Source organism: Lepisma saccharinum, chromosome 7 (genome assembly GCF_977018435.1).
Source record: "Lepisma saccharinum chromosome 7, izLepSacc3.1, whole genome shotgun sequence".
Lineage (NCBI taxonomy): Eukaryota > Metazoa > Arthropoda > Insecta > Zygentoma > Lepismatidae > Lepisma > Lepisma saccharinum.
The window spans coordinates 8,348,865-8,370,139 of record NC_139235.1 but is presented as its reverse complement, the minus strand read 5'-3'; the positions used below and the strand labels follow the sequence as shown (position 1 = coordinate 8,370,139).

General features: G+C 37.6%; 1 protein-coding gene across 2 annotated transcripts in view; it reads left to right on the top strand.

Moving 5' to 3' along the window:
* Positions 1–18,113, top strand: part of LOC145989713 (uncharacterized) — a 35,312-nt gene extending 17,199 nt beyond the window's left edge. For both annotated transcript variants that reach the window (XM_083124963.1, XM_083124962.1), the window contains exons 3-5: positions 4,723–4,812; positions 9,330–9,844; positions 16,993–18,113. In XM_083124963.1, coding sequence (XP_082981089.1) covers positions 4,723–4,812; positions 9,330–9,844; positions 16,993–17,545 — 1,158 coding nt within the window. In that variant the 3' untranslated portion in view covers positions 17,546–18,113. The remainder of the gene's footprint in view (positions 1–4,722; positions 4,813–9,329; positions 9,845–16,992) is intronic.
* The last annotated feature ends 3,162 nt before the right edge of the window (positions 18,114–21,275 follow it).

Below are 21,275 nucleotides of genomic sequence, written 5' to 3'. Positions count from 1 at the left end.
ATTGTTTAAAAAGCACTACATAAAATGCTGGAAAAACCTTTGAAAATTATAATGTATATTGTATATTAAATTGGTATGTTCCCCATTTGTTTACCACCGTGCAGTTGAAAGTGAATTTACCAATGATTGTGGGCGACAAACTCAATGCTATTTTCTCTTGATAGACTATGAAATATGCTAGTATGTAGCAATAAAATTCGAAATATGCCTTATTCTGCAAAGTTTAAGAAATATGCATGCATAACAAAATTCACTCAAAATATGCACTCATATGCATATGCATCTCAAAAGACACTCTACAAATTTGTCTGAAAGAAAAAATGTTTTTCATAAGTTTTTGCATGCTACATGAAACATGTATTTTGCATATAAATCCAGGCTCTAGTAATGAGATTAACAATAATAGAACCTGAATATCTTCTTTTTTTTTTCTTGTATGTACGCATTGCTTGCATTATAGAATTATTTTCTTGTAGTTTACGGTTATTACAAGCATAAGAAAACAGTTTTTCTAACCATTGTTATAACTGTATCTTTAGTCAAAATTAAAATAAATGTCTGATGAAAGGAGCGTGTGTTCTCCTGAAACGTCACAAAGAAAAACTGTTTTCTTATGCTTGTAATAACCGTAAACTACAAGAAAATAACTGAATATCTTCCCCTTGCACTAATAAAACGAAGTACCCAGTATGCAGTAGATTTACTACATTGTAGAGTTTCAATGAAAATTTATCATAGACAAATGCTGAGGAAGAACATAGCCACATAATGTCAAACTCTAAGAATTTGTAACGTTGACCTGTCACGGTTTACAGTGACGTATAAAATCACAGTTCAATATTTATCATTTTGAATAATTAATCATATTATGACTTGTGTAAAGTGTGAGGTGTGGTTTTTGTCATTGGAATATTTCCAATGAGTATCTGTGGTAAAATGGAAATTCGAGCCAAGACATCGGGAGTTGGGGGACAGGTTTTCTGAGTCACAGCAAAAATCGTCAACACGGCGGATGTACATGAAATTTGGGCAACCGAAGCAGCACAGTATGAATGGAAGATGGATTTAATTTCATCATGATCAACAGAGTTTTCACTACATAGGGCGAGTTGGTTTTCATCAGAGATTCACGGCAGACCACGGATTCCCAGATAGATGCCAAGCAGGCGAGAACTTAATCCGCAGCACCAAACTGAAGACACACCCTTTGACCGCATTTAGACACAATAGAGCCGGGGTTGTGCCCCACTTGAACCTAAGCCACGCCAAAGATAACGTCTTTTCAACTGAAATTTTCGAATCTCGTATAAATCTGCGGCACTTCGAGTTCTCCACACAATTTGTCAGGATTTTTGCAGCGAAAGCACCTCTGTGCTAGATTCCCGAGCACTTCTTGTTTTCGTGGACTTCGTCAGCGAGTAACCGCCTCTGAAGTAATTCGCGTGTGCTTGTTTCGGTGATATCATTTGCAGTGATTTGTTTTTATGTAAAACAAGGACAATCAAGAACCATGGCCGGCTAAGATGATAGAGAGAAGGGAGACATCGGGTTTTCCCAAATCCCGCAACGACGCTGCCATTACATCTGGCACGAAGCTACAGCCGATGCCAACGCACAATGCCATGAAGCCAACCAACGCAGATGCCAAACTCCATCCACCACGACGCTACAGCTGAACCTCCAGCGCCCATATTGTAACGACGGAGAGACGTCCGACGCCGAGAAGGAGGATTCCAGAGCGGCACTCGAGAGATCCTTGATGCCCGAGTGAGAGAGAGAGACTCGACTCCAGACCGACGCTTGGGAGATGCCCGAGAGAGGAAGGATTTCAGACCGACGTTCGAGAAATGCCCAGCCAGCGAGATGAGAACGTACAGCCGATGCTTGAGAGAAGAAGGGATACGCGACGTCCAGTGAAAGTGCCAGACATTGTCGCCACCACCCTTCGTCACAATCGACCCCGAAGGAACATTTTTTTGCCGCAAAGGAACCTAGTGCGAATTCCTGTATCCAGGAAAGATTGACGATCCGACGGTGTAGCAGAGTCTGGGTAGAGTATTCTTCAGCAGGTTCATGTTCAAGTACGCATGTATTGTTTTGTGTCAACGCCAAACCATAAAAGCCAAAATCACATTGATTCGCAATGTGACTCAGGAATTCCAAACCTAACTGCCGTGTCTTGTATTTTGAGTAATGGTTATATAAAAGGTCGTTTCATGTTTATATTTTTAATATTTTGATTGTCTGAATTTAAAGATAAAGCTCCTTTTTATTACATTAATTTTCATGTAACTTGTCAAAGTATGCTCCATTTTAGTGTAACTAACTGCCCAGTCGTTTCAATTAGCCTATCGAAAGGGCGACTGATTAGTCTTTACTTGTTGTATGAGTATGTTAAATTGCAAGGTCGTGCGAGTGTGATATTCTTTATTGTATTGTGATTTTGTAATTTTTGCTCACGCCGATCATTAATTTGTGTGTTCCAGCAGCTGGAGCCAATTAAGTTTTGCATCACTATGCAGAGGTGTAATTGTTCTCAAGAGACGAGAAAGGCTTGTGTGTATAACCCCCGTCCAAGAAACTTGGTAAATGTCATACTTCCAGTTTTCATGTGTATGTTCATTCGAACGAAAGGTTCAACTACGTCAACCTAATTTTTCTGATAATTTTTTTTCTGAGGACTTGTGCTTATTGATAGAAATTAGCACAAGAGAGGGCAGACTAACAACCTACATTCAAGTTAATGTTTAAACAAAAAGGAAATCGTGCGTTGATTAAATCCGTGACTTGTATGTGTATTTCCATGTTGACATTCCCCAGGAGAGTGAATGAGTGAGAGTATGAATCAGGGGGACCTGTAAGATGTTTGTTATCCCAATATTTCTTTGATTACAATATATATACATATTTTACTGTTCGTCCAATTTATCCTGTGATGCTTTCAGGTACAATGCTATTTGCTATGTTTTTGTTTCAGTGCCGACAGATGTCAGGTAGATCTTAAGGTGTCATATTTCAAGGTATTTTATCCCCGCCTCGCACTAGTACGACAACAATGACCGTCTCAGAACCCGAACTAAAACCTGGATCGTTTGCAATTGCACGAACGGCATTCACACCTAATAGTGCGTTGTAACAGACCGCACACATGTTGTTTTCATTTCATTTGCCATAAGTTTATCTTACATCATCTTCTACTCATCCCAACATTAAAAATCATTCACTAATACAAAATATTCTTAATATGTGTAGGTTTTCCTCAAACAAAATAAAATAACTATTCACATATTTGGGTAAACCTCACATTGTCATGACAGATCCTATTAATTGTCCATCATTTTGAGGCTGTTAGTTTTTATCTAAACAGTTCGAGCATGCTTACCACTTTCATATCTGACAGAAATGTCATGTAGTAACTTCCATATCCACCTAGTTATTTCCACTGTCCATGTGACTCATAGGTCTTTCTCATCCTCTTATTTATTATCCTTGATTATACAGTGAAACGCAAATGTTGGCCAAAGTCAACAATATTTTGTAGACAAGGTCATAACAAGAAATGGAATGGAATCATTGTTAGTTTGTTTCTGTGTAATTCCAGTGTGATGTCGAGATGTATGTAGGCAACTTTTACAGAAACTCCTTACGTCGTGTTTCACAGGAAGTAGGCATTTTGAAAACATCAGCCCACATGTCTACTACACTGTTGAAACTGAAACATTACAGAGCTACTGTAGTGTAAGAATTACAGCCACATGACAACATAACACACGTTGGTACTCATTATGCAATAAAAGTATAATTGTCTGTATGCTAAAGTAAAGATATGTGCGTAAAATATGCGAGACGTTATGGATCGAAAATGCCGGTATCTGCAGTCACGTAGTACCTTGGCCCCGAGCTAAACAGAATGCACTGTTCTTTGGTAGATGTTTACTGGGTGCCGTTGATCCACTGTACTTCCTTGAGAATTATGTTGAATGTTATTTAATCAACAGATTTCGATTTTTATGCAATATAAAATTGGTACAATCATGCAGAAAATGCAAATAACTCAGAGATATGATCTGAAACTATGGCCTGCAAAAGTAAAAACCTGTAATTTCCAAGCATTTTTGATACTTTTTATTAGTAAAAACCACACTTAAAAACACGTAAATAAATAACTGTCAGTCCCCATCCTTACGATGTAAAATTACAGCTGTTGTTGTGGAATGTTGTGTTGCATGCTGTATTCATTTGCGTAAAGCCTTGCTCCCAAATATATACCTATTGATTTAGTATAAAGGTTGTTTAGTTTTACTATTTAGAATGGAGTTTGCTTCACAAAAACAATGATGCCGCTTAATGGCTCATCCTTGATGATCTAAAAAAGAAAGAAAAATGTTTGTGTAAGATAAATGAAGTATCGGATAGAGTCACTTCACTCCTAATTGTGATTTTGTTCTTCAAAGTTTAGTAGTAATCAGAGATTAATTCTTGTAAAATAGAAATGGTGTTTCTCTTTAGAATATTTCTTAGAATTTTGAAGATTTAAAATATGATCCTAACTTTTCTGACTAAAAATATGTGTGCCCCCAAGAGAAATCTTCATCTATCCATGCATCTAAAAATTTGTAATTCGATTTTAAGTTTAACATTGAACTTCAACATGGATTTTGAAGGTTATTTTCATTTTTATGTCAGCCAATATAGTAATATCTAATATTATTAATGTTACAGATGCAGAGGCTAATCGAAGAAAAAAGGAAAATCCTACAAGTTTCTGAGTTTCCAGAGAGTAATTTGCTGGATGATGCATGTATGGATACGGTGTGTATTTTATATAATTTGCTAAATTAATACTTATTTCTGTGGAATTTTCATACAAATGAAGTAAATTTATTTTTCCATTGTTTTTAACTGACAGTTTGTAGCTTGATGTTATTTGTGTGTGTGTGCTGCATTTGTTTGCCTCTGGTGTGCAGAAAGCATGTAAGTTTCCTTAATGATACCTCCTGAAAGTATATGGTTCTGATCTTTTTTTTGTGTGTGTTATTTTGTGGTTAACTTACCAGACATAGCCGTTCTGTGTTATGGTTCTTCTTACATTGCTGAAATTATGTATTATATCAGCAAGGATTGTTTATCACTGGATGGGACAGTGACTATATTCTCCATTGAGTTGTGCGAACACTTTTTTCCAGCTATATAAACCACAGACTATTATACCCCAGTACCTGCATAACAATCTGCCAGGTGAAGACAACAGTGAGGAACTATTGATTAATACACATATCGACATTTAAACTCAATACTTGAATAACTGAGTCAACTTTTTTCTTTGGAATGTAAAATAATAAAAGTAAAAATATTAATTAAAAATGCTGCATCTTGTCGTGGATTGTACCTAGAACATATTCCAATTTCTTATACATTTAGTAAATATGCAGCATGTTCCACTTAGAGGGATCAAGAAATAATTGATAATTGGAAGTGTAAATAATTTATGTAAATTAATACACTTGTTTATATACCTTGATGTTGAAACTCTCGGGAGTTTAGGAAAATGGTCAATGCAACTCGATGTGTGCACCTTCAGTTGCCCTGCAGATATTTAAAAGATTCACATTCTTACCATTGTGTCGTATGTCGGCTGTTCTACTGAATACTCCCAGGCTTGTTCCTGCATTTCACATTGGTGCACATGCGCAAGCACATGTATTCATTATTGGTGTATAAACTCTGTATCTTGTCAAATGAAAATCGTAACAATATCTTCCTCTGTTTTTAAAAACTACCCGTTGCACAATACATTAACCCCCAGAAGAAATAGTGTACTGTGGAGTTACCATGAAAAGTCATTGTATCCAAATATAGGTGAATGACATGAACCATATAATGTTAAACTGTAAGAATTTGTAACGTTGACCATGCATGTGTTTTTCTTCTTCTTTTTCAGTAAAATTTGATTTGTAAATATGTCTTGATTTTCCTGATTTTCCTTGGACAAAATAAAATAAGTGTACATGTATGCAGGTAAAACTCATTTGTAGGCTACAAGAAAGATTTATTCTATCATTATACTTAAATTTCATACTATGTCAATTTAAATTACAGTGAAAGATGTCTAGATTTTCCTAGATCGATCACACTCAACCTGTCTGTTTTGAGACTTCTTAGAAGATTGTATGTATAATGAATAGAAAGGCAAATTAGTCTAATCTTACACGATTCTCAGTCAACAGCGCATATAAAAATTCCGTACTGATATGTCTACATAAAGCACGAATACCCAGTTCCTAGTCTCTTCTATCTTATGCTTGTCGTGAGGCATAACACATCTTACACAGCACAGGACAAAAAAAAAAAGTAAATAGTTCCCCTGTGCTTAGCACCACGCCATGAAGGCGTATAGGAGGTGTGGGTGTAATGCCCCACACTTTCTTGATCCGGTTGTGAGTGGGGGTGATGTGATCAGCATCACGCCCCTGACCACCTTTACCCCCCAGGGTTTCCCCCAGGTACCCATGTTATTCGATGCTGGGTGGGCGCCGGGGCCGCTTCCAATGTTAGAAAAGTTCCCGGATTTGAACGGCCGGGGATCGAACCCGGGACCTTTAGCATGGTAGTCAGATGCGTTACTGACTGAACCACCATGGCCACAAAATCAATCACCACTGAATTCCTAAACTTACTGTAGATAACGTGGATCACAGAAAAACAGAAGCTTTATAATTCTCTGCTATGAACCTCAATTTTGGCTCAGAAAGTAAAATACAAAGGCACTAAATCAAAACGTAAACAAAATCTTAGTTGTTGGAATCTTGTTCGTTAGCACCGGTTAGTCAGTAACCAACTTTGAGAGTACCGAAATAAATTACAGTCTTCCAAGAAATTCTAAAATCAACGGCTTTATTAAAAGCTTTAAGCATTTGAATATGCATTATGTAATGCAGTACTACACAAAATGTAATGCAAATATACTTTGTAGTGTAAATTGCTTCAATTTACAATATAATTTTATGAGCTAGCCTTTAGTTACGGACTTGTGGCCCAGTTTGTCAGATCCTATTAATTTTCCATCATTTTAGGGCTGTTAATTTTTGTCCAAATGGTTTGAGGGCATTACCCATTTCCGTATCAGATGAAAATGTCTCGTAGCAACTCCCATATCTGCCTAGTGATTTCTGCATTTGCCCTGTCTTGTAGGTGTTTCTTATCCTCTTATACAGGGTGTACCAAAAGTCCCATAACCCCCCCCCCCCCCCCCAATGCTCCCCCTTTGAATTGTAGACAAACCTGCAAAATGTTATTTTAACAGCATGCGTATTATGAGAGGATGTTATACCATTAAATCAGACAAATGACCACCATTTACTCCAGAGGATCTGTGTGCACACCACCATTTTCATTGCTCAGTATTATTCGCCTCCAGGTGCGATGTGAAATCCTTCGTAACATGGCTGGCGTGAGGGAAGCAAACACACTGCGAACAGCTTCTTGAAGTTCCTCAGTTGTCTTAATAATGATTATGGGCGACTTTCTGTTTGATGTGCTACCATAGCACATTATCACAAGATGTCAGATCTGGACTTTGGGTTGGTCATTTCAGAGGTTCTGGTAAATTTGGTGATCCTCGTCCAATCCATTTGTCTCTGAACATGTTATTGAGGTATTCTCTTACCAGAATTGGAACGTTTGGGTCTTCTTGGTCGAATCTGGTTCCAACAGGATGGGGCACCAGCGCACTTCGCAGTACGTGTAAGAGAATACCTCAATGATGTGTTCAGATACAAATGGATTGATGTGTTCAAGAGACAAATGGATTGGACGAGGATTGCCAAATTTACCACCACCTCTGAAATTGCCACCTCGAAGTTCAGATTTGACATCCTGTGATAATGCGCTATGGGAGCACATCAAACAGTAAGTCGCCCATAATCGTTATCAGACAATTGACGAACTTCAAGAAGCTGTTCGCAGTGGGTTTACTTTCCTCACACCAGCCATGTTAAGGAGGATTTCACATTGCGCCAGGAGGCGAATAATAATGGGACTTTTGGTACACTATATTATCATTGGTATCAGTCTTTTCTATGATTTGGACATGTATTTTTTTTTTTTTTTGCTTTGTCAGGTAAGCCATTTACATGAAGTGTTTCTAATAAAGTAAAGGTAAAGTGTTCCCCTGTGCATAGCACCACGCCATGAAGGCGTATAGAGGGTGTGGGGGTAATGGCCCACATTTTCTTGATCCTGTTGTGAGTGGGGGTGATGTGATCAGCATCATGCCCCTGACTGCCTTTACCCCCCAGGGTTTCCCCCAGGTACCCATGTTATTCGACGCTGGGTGGGTGCCGGGGCCGCTTCCACCGTTAGAAAAGTTCCCGGATTTGAACCGGCCGGGGATCAAACCCGGGACATTTAGCATGGTAGTCAGACGCGTTACTGACTGAGCCACCGCGGCCAAGTGTTTCCAATTCATTCCCTAATTGCTGACAAAAAAAAAATACTTCATTGAACCCCTTGACATTCATTTGAGCAGTTTTTCACATTCTTTGTAAGGTATATGTACCAATTGAACTTAGTGAAAGGAACTTATGTTTAGCCTTGAATTTCAGTTCAGTCTTGGAGAGTAGCCAACATATTTTCTGGTAGACAAAAACTGTTTGAGTACATCTTCTTTGGTATAAATAATTGTAGAGGTCACAGAATGCACCTTATTTCACAATGTTTGAAGATTTTATAGAATGCACCATATTTTTGGCATCAGTGGCAAGGAACAGGGCTGTCCCAACTTAACTCGTCGCTGAAATTAGACACATCTTTTCCCCTCAAGATGTATGGGAAGTCCATCAGGATGCTGTAGAGATGGGAGTCATACTACACCATCTGGACTATAGGCTAAACCAATGTGTGGTGCACCCACAGAATGTCATTGACAATTCCAATTTTTTTTTTTTTACCTATATAGAGGAAATATCAATATTCTTATGTCTCAGAGTATGTAAGTTGTACAATCATAACACCAGTTTGTATGCAAGTGTTCTCCATTTTGGTGCTCAACCTTTGTTGGAGAGATAGTCGCTTCTCTAGTATGTTATGTAATGAGACATTGCATTGCAACAATGGGCTCTCTCTAAAACACAGCGAACATGTCTTTCGCTTGAACAGTTGCTATTTTGAATTTTATTGTCTTAATCTCCCAGGCAACAAAGAATCATTTGATACCTTTCACTTCAATTTTTGCTTCTGGTGTGAGGATTTAGAAAATAACTTTGTATCACTTTTTATTATGTCTTCAGTTTGAGTACTGCTTCTTATTCACATGCATAATTTCTTTTCAGGCTTCAAGTTCCTTAGCTTCACCCCCGCACGTGGAACCAGATATTGGTGGATGTCATCTATCCTCATCGGAAGAGCCTCCAACTCCTGAGTTTATGATTTGCTCAATCAAAACTGAACCCCAAGATGTTGACCCCAGTTTTTCTCCACACAATGAGACAATCAGTGACTACACTTTGGAGATAGATGCTTCAACAGCCATTAAATCTGAACCAGCGGATGACAGGATGGATGTCAATGCTCCCGATACTCTTGGTGGTAGCTCCTGTCAACAGAACTTCCAGATTGAGACTGTGACAAATGCATTAGAACAGCAGGAAAGTAAAGTGGACACACTTGATGAGAGTGCACAGTTTGTACTTGGAAGTGTTTTTGAAAATGGTCATGTGAATGTTAAAGTAGAACCTGAAGTTGTGATAAAGACCGAACGTGAAGATGTGATAGAGACTGAACCTGATATTGTGATAAAGACTGAACTGGAGATTGAAAATGATGGCTCAGCTACTGATGGAGAAAGGTAAGTGTACAAATTTATTTGGCAAGGGTGTAACAGTGTGTCGCAATAGTAATGATGTTTCCTCAAAACTTTCCTCTGCAAGTAATTTGAGTAAAATTCAAAAGTGTTCATTTCTGACTTTTGATTTGAATGTAGTGTATTTAGCAATATTGTAGGAGTGTGGAAGTAAATTCAATGAAAGGTTTATTTTCTTTTTTAGGAAAGAAATGTTACATATTCTTTCTGTAACAAAACGTTTGTCATTATATCAGTATTACCCATGTATAAAGTTACAGGCATTCACAACATTGTTCGAAATTATAATTGGAGGGCTTGAGGGTATAACATGGTGAGTGATATTTTGGTCATTATTGAGTTACAAAGTAAAAACAATTTCACAATTTCTTCAATTTTCACATGAAATTGTCATGTCATGAAATGTGCATTGAGTAATTGTGAAATTTGTAAACACAACTTGAAAACAATTTATCTACAATATAGCTTCTAACAACCTTGCTGCTTTATAAACTAAATAATGACCAAAATGTCACTTGGACTCCAGAGCCCTTCAATTGATAAATACCGAATATACTAGGGATGGGACGATATGAAATTTTGGCCGATACCGATACAGTACCGATATAAAATTTACCGATACCGATAACCGATATTCTACCGATCCGATATAAAATTAGAAATGGTCCTTGAAGACCCTGAAATTTTCATTGATCTCCATAATAAATGTGTGTTTCGAGCTGATTGCAATGCAAAAGAAGTTGAATATTTAGACATTTACTTTTTCAGAAAGTAGGACATGGAGATTATCCATAAAAATTACAACAACATGGCAGAATTTTGCACTAAATTATAAGATATTTATCGATATATCGGATCGGTAAAATAATCGGTAATTTTACCGATAAACCGATACACCGATATGCCTATATCGGCCGATACCGATAGAGTACCGATTAATCGGTCCCATCCCTAGAATATACCAATGCATGAAACACACAAAACGTAATTTCGAAATTGTTACTGATTAAAAATTATAACCGTAAACTTTGACATGTAGTTTATTATTAGTATTGTCTATTTTAAAAATGAGGAGTATTTTAATAAGAATTTGACATATTCCTCAGGAGCATAAAATATAATATACAGTAAAACCTCGTTAATCTGGACCCTGATAAGTCTAACTTCCCTTATTCCGGACATGGGAAAAAAAGTAGTAGTAGAATGCAAGGTTTTAAATGTGGCTAGAAGTCAACAATCGCATTCGTCATATTGCATAATGGCTAAGAATACGTGCATCCAACGTCCATGGGATAGCTTCCCAAAGAAAAGGCAGTCAACCACTGATGAAATTCTGTTTACGTACTTCATTGTCGTATTGCTTTACGTTTTACTGTACTGTATAGTGTATTATTTAGGCCTATGCCCTTTATAAACAGAATTTTAATGCACTTTCTACTGTTCTTTTAGGTCCAGAATTTCGTTAAACCGGTCAACTTAACCCCCCCCCCCCATTAGTTTGGATTAACGAGGTTTTACTGTATTTGAAAAGGCCTAGTCATGTAATATGTCCCAACCGGCTGCCTAACCACACAACTACTACTGAAAATAAGGAATGAATGAAATGAAAAATATTTTTGGTTGTGTCGTGAATAGTGTTAGAAGTAATAGGAAAAAAACAATTTTTACTGCAGCATTTTTGGTTGGCTCCTTTTTGGTTTATTTCTCAAAAGTGTTTCAAATCAATGAAATTATTACTTGGCTGCATTTTCTTGTTCCACAGCTTTCATTTATCTCTCTACTTGACATGTACAGGGGGTTATCTGATATTAGGGAGAAACTTGTTTCATGAAATCTGCAGGGAGGAAACATCTTCATGAAAATATTTGTCAAAATTGTGGAAATAACTCAGGATAACTTTCTGATCTACTGTTATGACTTTTTTGTTTAGTTTGCCCTGTGCCTAACAACTTGAAATTATGTTTGTCAAATGGAGGATAGTGCCAAAGAAGCCTCTCTTTATTACTGTCTTGGTGGTTAGGTCCGGAATCATTGACAATTCGATAAAAGCAAAAGACTTGCTAGAATTGTTATACTACTTAAGATATGTTCAGTTAAGTAGTCAATTGCGATGTGTGTGCTAACAGCCACCACCTTGAAAAGAGTCCGCCATATTTATGATTTGATATATCTCGGGAAATGGTGGTACCTATCAACTTATCAACCTATCAAATGTACAGAGATTGTTTCCAATCTATGGTGACGATTTCAAACTGCACCTACTTTAAGAGAAACCATGTCGCCACCATCGAGAGTGCTCTATTTGGTGTCCCTGCATCTTGGCAATTGCCCGACAGCGAAGTTTCCACTGTAGGAGACTGACACGAAGTGTAGTCATGCCCAGCCTCAATGACTCCTCCTGACAGGCTTTCCATAGCCCTTCAATGGTGCGGGGTCTCCTGTGAGACAAGGCTCGTTTCAGCAGGCTGAAGGTGCAAAAGTCCTTCGGTGAGGCATCAGGTGACTTCACTGTAATGTCTGTGAAACGAATGGCACGAAGTCCAGTTTCATCTGCCATTTTTTGGAGCGAGATGTGTGACTTGACACCTTGTTTTGAGCTTATGAACATGCCCTTTGCATCGCTTTTCCAAACCAAATCGCGGTGAATGATGGTGTGCACTGTCTTCAGTGATGTTTGTAGCAGGTTCGTGATACTTCTCTGTGTGGCTGGATTCTCCCTGATGAGCAGCGCCCAGACGTCTCGAATTGTAGCTGGTGTGCAGCTAGTGGCAGGCCGGGGGTTGGCCTGTTTCTGCCCCATGGGAATCATCCCACACCTTGCCTTACCTACCCCTTTCAACACCCATGATATGCCATTTTTGGACAGTGAATCCACGGTGCTTGCACAGTTTTATAATGGCACTATCACTGTAGTTTACGTCGGAAAGTGCAGATATGTAACCCTCCCAATATGCACTGATTTTCGGCAGCATTCTTCCCGATACGCACTGACCACACCTGTCACACACAGTCAACGGTCCAACGTGCCCATGCGACTGGCAGCTTCGTTCTCTTCCCGCTTGATGGTGCTGCAAGAGGTGTGCAATTTCGTCACCATAGATCGGAATCTGTAGTAGTACAGGCAAGATTTCCCATTCAACACCAAACACCTTTACTCAATCCAGAGAATATCTGGAGCAAAGCCATACACGCTTATGCAAACGGCAGGCAACTGCAATCTCTTTTCATCCTCCACATAATCTCGTTTCCTTGCAAGTTTACATTGGTCGAGTTACTGCTTGCCCAGAGACTTACTTTCATTTGCTTGCTCCATAAATTCCCAGGACAAAGAGTAGTACCTCATGGTTGGTTGTACTGGTCTTAACCTTGTAAAACTCTTCATCTTGACCTTCTTACAGGTCTCTTACCATCAGGTTTCCCAACAAAAATCCTGTAAACTCTTCTCCCATCTCCCATTCGTGCCACATGGCCTGTCACCTAAGTCTTCTTGATTTAATTATTCTAATAATATCTGGACATGAATGCATATTATGCAGTTCTAAATTATGTAACCTTCTCCACTCACTTGTTTCCTCATCCTTTTTAGGTTCAAATATTTTTTTCTAAGTATTTTATTTTCAAATACTCTTCATTTATGATCCTTTTTAATGGAAAGGACCAAGTTTCACATCTTTATAATACTACAGGCAAAATTATTGTTTTGTGTATTTTATGTTTTAGTTTCTTAGATATTACATGATAGCATAAAAGGTTATTAAGAGAAATTTGTTCTGAGCTTAAGTCTTTACAGAAATGTGTAGTTATTGGGAAATATCCCAATTATTTTTACTCACTTTGACATGGTTAGAATGGGCTATTTTGATACACTTTTGTCAACAGGAGGATGTCAGAATATACAGTTTCTGTATCATGAAAGAATCTCCAGCACTTATAGATATAGGGTTGTTTCATTTGTATTAATTGCCCTTGTTGTCAACCCAGCTCTGTTGATTTCTGATGGAGGAGTACAGAGTGTCAGTGGTCCTTGGCAGACAATGCTATGTACTTGCTGGTGATAACTACAGGGAGATCATAAAATACGCCACAAGTAAACCCAAGTGTTGAATGGAAAACCTTGCCTCCACTACATTATGCGAATGCGAAAGATACAATTTTGAGACCTGATCAAAGAAGGGAAACAAACTTATGAAAAATTCATAACAAATATGGGTTGTATACAAATTGTAGTTTTCTAAAAAGTGTTATTTAAGGTAAATTTATATGTATATAAAAATAGTATGTAACATTTCTGTGAAACCACCAGAGATATAAAGAGAAAACTGACAGACCTACGAAATAGTAGCCTAACCCAATATAAATTAACTTGTTCAATCCTTCTGTCTGTCCGTGAAAGACAACTGTTGATCTGATGTTGCCTGCTGATATCTCAGAACTTCAAGGTTTGAAACTTTCTGAAACCGAGGACCTACAAATGCTAATTAAAAGTGACATACATGATTTGTTGATAATTAGTCCATAATCATCTCTTGCTATGTGAAATATCAGTGAAAAATGCAGGCTGGATATCTGTATCTTGCAGTGTGCCATTGCTCTACTAACAGAGTCCTGGTCAGGTCTGCATTTATCGCTGATATTTCTACATAGTACATCTCGTGTGTGTGTGCGTGTGTGTGCGTGTGCGTGCACGCCAAATTGTTAAAATTCATTACAAGTACAATACTCAATACACAAGTGAAAATATTCATTGAAATCTCATTTTGTGGCCATTGTACACAATCAATAATTGATTTAGAAGACTCAGATTTTATAAGCTGAGGTATTATCACATAACATAATTCCTTTGCGCTATATACTTTTAAAATGTCATAAAATCATGCTTATCAATGCACAGCTGACATCGGCAGAGTTGCTGCTTGTGCAGGAATATTTTCTAGAATTGATTTTTCGCTTAAAAAACAACACATTAATGAAACTTGGAAATGTCCTGTGTGTGTGTGTGTGTGTGTGTGTGTGTGTGTTGGGAATTGGGTGGATTCAGTGGTCAGAAGTAGCGAGCTACTTGTAGCGTCGCTACTGTAGCTAGCTACAAAATTTGTAGCTGTAGCTGTAGCGACGCTACATTTTGAAAATTGTAGTTGTAGCGGTAGCGAAGCTACAAAATTCCTGTAGTTGTAGCGAAAATTTCGCTACAGGTACATTTTTTCTTGGCATTTTGAGGTGAATTTTGAATGTGGCAACAGTGTCAGAAAAAATCGACAATAACCCTTAATGTTGCAGGAGGTTCATAAAGACAGTCTATTACATGGAGATACAGATTATCTAGATTGTAGATTATAGATATCTGCGTAATTTATTTAATTAGTATCTGAAGAATTCAGATATCCAGATAACTAAGTGACATATATGAATATATTCCTGCTAACAGCTACGTTTTTTTAGCTGCATCGCTATTTTTGGGGAGAAACATGCCTCGTTTGCTGCACCACTGGAAAAAAGGGCCTCGTTTGCGTCAATCCCGGAACAAATCCTGTGCATATTCATGGTGTAAGAGACACCAAAATGTCATTAATTGCTGTCTAAGACACAACTTGCAGTGCAAAAACGAACGATGGAATTTCCACTGCACTGACAAGGGAATAGTGCCAGCAATAAATGGCTCAGTACGTTAACAGCATTGATCATCGTCAGTATATAAGATCTCACCAGCAAGAAATTATTGTTACAAGAATGATAGAGTTTCTGGAATTACAGTTATTTTCGAGATAGTATTTGTTCACAAACTTTAAAATTACAATACGTTTAGAACAGTCAGGTTTACACGACAGTTTCCTCAATAATTTTATCATATTGCAAAAAGTATGTACAAGTTATTGACTTTCCTGCAGAAACGACAATTTTCTTTAGTTAATATACATAGTTTTCAAATGTATGTATTTCTCCTACTTTTGCGTCACTTTTCTGTAACTTTTGCTAATCATGACATCATCATCATCATCCTTTGCTGTTTCCTGCCTCTGGCTGGGTCGGCATAGAAGTCAAGCCTCTCCATTTTTTTCCTGGTCTTTCACAACTCCTCTCTTTCCAAGGTGTTCCAATCTTGTCTCGTAACACTCTCCACTATCTGCTCTTTCCACCGACATCTTAGTCTCCCCCTTGACCTTATTCCCACTCCTTGTGCATTGTAAGCTCTTACTGATAGTCTTTCTGCATCCATCCTCTGTGCCGAACCATCTCATCTGTGCCTGATCTATTCTGTCCTGAAGCTTCACTACACCCACTGTCTGTCAAATCTCCTCATTTCTTATTCTATCCCTTCTAGTCTTCCTCAAGACTCCTTAAAAAATTAATCTCCATTGCCTGCATCTTTTCTTTGTCTCTCTATGTCATTGTCCAAGTCTCTGCTCCATACTAATTATTGGCACATAGTATGTGTTACATATTACCTTCTTGCATTTCATAGGTACATCCCTATTCCATATTAATCTTTGAACGCTTTGATATAGTCCACCACCATTCATTTGTCCTCCTTTGTTTACCTCCTCATCTATTCTTCCACTTCTCTCAATCATGACAATGAGGATAAATGGTTTATTTAATTATTCTCTTATCTATAGTTGCTTTCTGCCACTTTCGGCTAATTGTGAGAACGAGGAAGAATGATAATGAAATATTTATTCTCAAGAAAAATATGTTGATGTGAACATAAATACTTAATTCTACCAAATTTTATTTGTGTATAATTGTAATAATTATGTAATTTGGGTAACACCCTAATTGCAATATTCATATATCAAATTTGAATTGATATGCCACTTGCATAGGTATGGTATTCTCAAAAACTATAGTAAAAATAAGTAACTGAAGTAACATTGCTATCAAAGTTATCAAATGACTGGAATCATTATAATGAATAACAGAATCTATTTACCTGTAGTAGGGAATATGCTATAATTCTGGAGCATTTTTTCACAAAACAATTACTTGCATGCTTAAAATACTGGAGGAAACAAATACAAATTTCAGCAAAGTCGGAATGATTGGTTACAGATGGTCTTCTCAGTGGACACGGAATGATGCACTTACAATGTCCTCATGTTGAAAAACGTTTTTTAATTATCAAATTTGACTTGCAGGTACTCATTGCAAAGCTGTGATATTAGAAGAGGACATATGGAAACTGGTGATAATTCACAGTTCCAAGAAAATTCTTCACTTTCAAACAAAACGTGTTATCAGGGTGAAGTGTCAGAAGCGGAGACTACAGAATTGTGGTTGGATGAAACTGCAGCTGGTGGCTCTGTGATGAAGGGTGAACCTAACTCACAATTAGATGTTAGTGAAGCCCATTTTCTTACATTGTTAACTTCCAAGAATGCATTTTCTTGTTCAGAATGCAGCAAAGTGTTTGGTTGCAGAGATCAATTAGAAACCCACATGAGAATTCATACAGGAGAAAAACAATTTTGGTGCTCAATTTGTAATAAATCCTTTGGAAGGAAGCACTATATTAGAAAACATTCACAAATTCACAGTGGAGAGAAGCCATTTGTGTGTTCAACATGCAACAAAGCTCATTCAGCATCCCACACTGGAAAGAAAACATATACCTGTGCAACATGCAACCAAGCATTTCCCAGAAAGCGAAGTATTAAGAAGCATTTAAGAAAGGGTTGTGGCCAGGAATAAATTTCTGTAAATGTTTTGCCAAGATCATAATTCTCATAAACTGTGTGTATGTTCGTGTGCAGAGATATAATTCAGGTATATGTATCACATCTCCAATTCCAATTCTAATGCAATGTTTGTCAGAAGTGATGGTTTTCTAATATATGGATAGAAAACTACACATTTCCATGCATATAGGGCAGAAAACTGCATCCTTTTGAAATATCTCTCTTTGGGATCTGGAAAATCAGTTATAAATGATTTCCAAAAATAGGGTTTGGGACAAATTTTTAGTTTCAATCCCAGTATCAAAATTGCATAATCTGCATTTCTACAGTTGTGGACTTGATTTAAGATGTTATGCAGATGAAAAACTTTGTACATACCCAGCATATGACAGTTTGAGAAAGCAGTGACAGTGCATGATGTATAGAAGTTTAGTTATTTTTAGAAAGATTTTTCATTTTTAATGAATCAGGTTGAATAACATTTGGTTGTATGAATATCTTCTATCACGTCTTTGTGGTTACTTACATTTAAGTGGAATGATTGTTAAGTCAATAAAATGTAGTTTGTTTGTGTAGCCCTACTTGTTGATTTTGTGTAATTTTTCGTCCACAGGTATATTTTATGCTTTTGCAACTTCTACTTGATTTCCTTAAGATAATTCTAGATCAGAAATTAGCAATATTGCATGACAGTGGAAATACTGCTAATGGAAACGGGCAACCTACAGGTGCATGTCTCTACCAAAACAAACACACCAAGTTAAATAAGTTGCATTTTTTACATGCTATGAACTAAAAGTATGTACATTTGTAATATAAATGATGCGTAATATAACATTAGAAACTACATTTATTAGGTTAGTCTTGAATGTCAAAGCAGTGAAAGTTTGTGTAGTGTTTGTAACACTGTCATGCAGTATTCCATCACACACAGTTTGCTCTCGAGGCATTCCATATTGTCCTGGATGTTACATTTTGTTGCCTTTTGCATCAAGTAACCAAAGTTTGCAGTTGCTCATATGGTTAATTTGTCATTGCATGGTGAATCTTCAGAAGCATTCAGTGGAAATTCTGCAAATGAATACTGCCTAGCACCATCTTTTGAGGCAGAAAGAATGTTTTCCATGTAAACAAACATGCCATCTGACAATCAGATGAACTTGATACCTGAAAATCTGGAAACATATTTTCTTCTGTATTATAATTGAGCAAAGAAGAACATGGTATTGACAGCAAAGATATTAATATTGTATATAATTATAACTGATATTAGTTGACAAGAATAATGTGTCTTGGAGTTATCTCTTTATGTACAACCTTTATTTACACTTCTATCCTTCGCCATATATACATCTTTCCTTTACACATCCAATATCAACTGCTCCCGGTTGTGTTTTGCCCCAAAACACAGAGAATTGCACTTCTCAAGACTTCACTCTACGAGCACACTATTTACTAATAGTGCTAACCCACCCCGAAGTTGATCATGCAGGGGTCCCTACACATTCGCCGCTTATACTCTGTGTGTATCGTTGCACCTAAGAAACTGTCTTAATCCATTGAGGGACGGCCAAAAGGCAACCTAGGCCAGAGCATGTACAAAGAAATACAGTTTTACATACATATTGCCCTTTTTGCAGCTGTGTGCGTAAAAACCACACAGCATATTATACTCGGAGCTTCCAAAGTAAAAGATTCCTGTAATCTGAAATTATTTTCATACATGAAGATGTAAAATTATGTAAGCTGGTCATTGTACAAGGTGTGTTGAAAACGTGCTAAAAATAGGTTAACTGAGAGAGATTGTGCTGCAGCTACCGAGCACATCTCGTGTCAGGTTTTGACACCAAAGCATCATTTGCTTCCTTCTGCTATCAGCTACAGCCATGCATCTGAGCACATGCTCAAGCTTTTAATCTGGTTTGTGAACAATGTGTTTACATATGTGTGTGTGTGTGTGGGTGTGTCGGAGAGAGAGAGAGAAATTGTGCTGCAAATTTGTAAAAATTCCAGATGCATTTCAATTGCTTAACCAAGCATATGAGTCGAACCAAGTGCTATTGTTTGATCCAGTTAACCCCTTAAGTGTGAATGGCATATATATACGCTCCCCGCATTGTGCTGCTCCCGATGGTGCAGTGGTAGCGTCGTTGCCTTGTAATCAAGGGGTCCCGGGTTCGATACCCGGTGGAGGCACAAGTGGTTCGGATCCCTCTTTAAACTGTAGGTCCAGTCCCGATTAGCCTTACTGTCCATAAAGTGGACTTAAAACACCCAATCAATCAATCAATATACACTTTGTTTGTTTCAGCTATATTTGATTTACTGTGGCGTATATAGTCGCACAGACGTTTGACGAGATAGTTCTTGCTGTAGTAGAAACAAAAAATAGTAGCAAGAGAGAAAAAAGAAGGGAAAAATTAGTTTAGTCTTCTTTTTTTTGTCTTTTTCCTCTCTTGCTACTACTTTTTGTTTCTACTATAGCAAGAACTAACTCGTCAAACGTCTGTGTGACTATATACGCCACAGTAAATCAAATATAGTTGAAACAAAAATAAAGCGTGTATATATACGCCATCCGCACTACAGCAGCACAGTGTGGAGGGCATATACTGAATTTGATGAAAATAATCTACATTTTTCAGTAGCGACTTGTTCAACAAATTCCACACTTACGGGGGTTTAAGAGGGCAGAACATCAGTTGGTGAAGCTCAGAGGCCTGGACAACCATGAACAAACAACAACCATGACAATAGAAGTGGATGTCAGCACAGGATCTTGGCATCACATCTCGATGGAGAAACATCAAATGTGTTGGCGTCAGTGAAAAGAAAGTACAGATGAGTTGTTTAGTGATCCAACTGATGTTGGTTCTTTTGGTTTGAAGAGCATTGTCCATCATAAATTTACACCATGTTACCAGAAAAGTTTAGTGCATTTCAGGGTTGATAGTTGCAGGAAGAGGCCTGAGTTGGGAGGAGGATTAGAATTGAATGTTATAAAGTGACAATGTGTGGGGTCATACATTCCTCTGGCAGACTTTATCCTTCCCCAACTTTAAGCCAATTTGAAAGGACGTCATCTCCATAAAGTAGATTCAAGATAATGTGATGAAAGAAATGCATGCCATCGTGATAAATGTGTTCAATCAAGTGTTTCAACAATGGAAGAAGTGTTGAGAGTATATCACCAATAGAGGGGACTACTTTGAAGAGAACAGTGCGTAACACTGCAGTGATCGTGTGGATCACAATATTGATCCACTCCTATGTTTTACCTTCTGCTGTGGTTTTGGTAACACATTTGACCTTGGCTCCCAGTGTACCTTTCTGGAACAGTCCAGGAGCTATGTTCATTCAGTGATTATTTGAAATTGGAGCACAATAGAGATCCACGCAACCATTGATGGGAGTATTTTTGGATATATAGGATTTCTACATTTATAAGTACTAGGGTGAATCAAAAAGTATATTCTGTCAAAAAAGTAACTGGAATTGTTAAATAAAATGCACAATTTGGATTTATTCATCACTATTTATTTTGTCGTCTTCAAAGTAGGCCCCATTTGATGCAACACACATATGCCTGTGTTTTTTCCAGTCTTGAAAACACTTTTTATAGGCGCTTTCCAGTATGGCCTTCAGCTCCTTCCACGAATTTTGCTTTATGGCTTCAATCGAATCAAAATGGGTATCCCAGAGTGGCAATTTTAGTTTTGGAAACACAAAGAAGTCGCACAGTG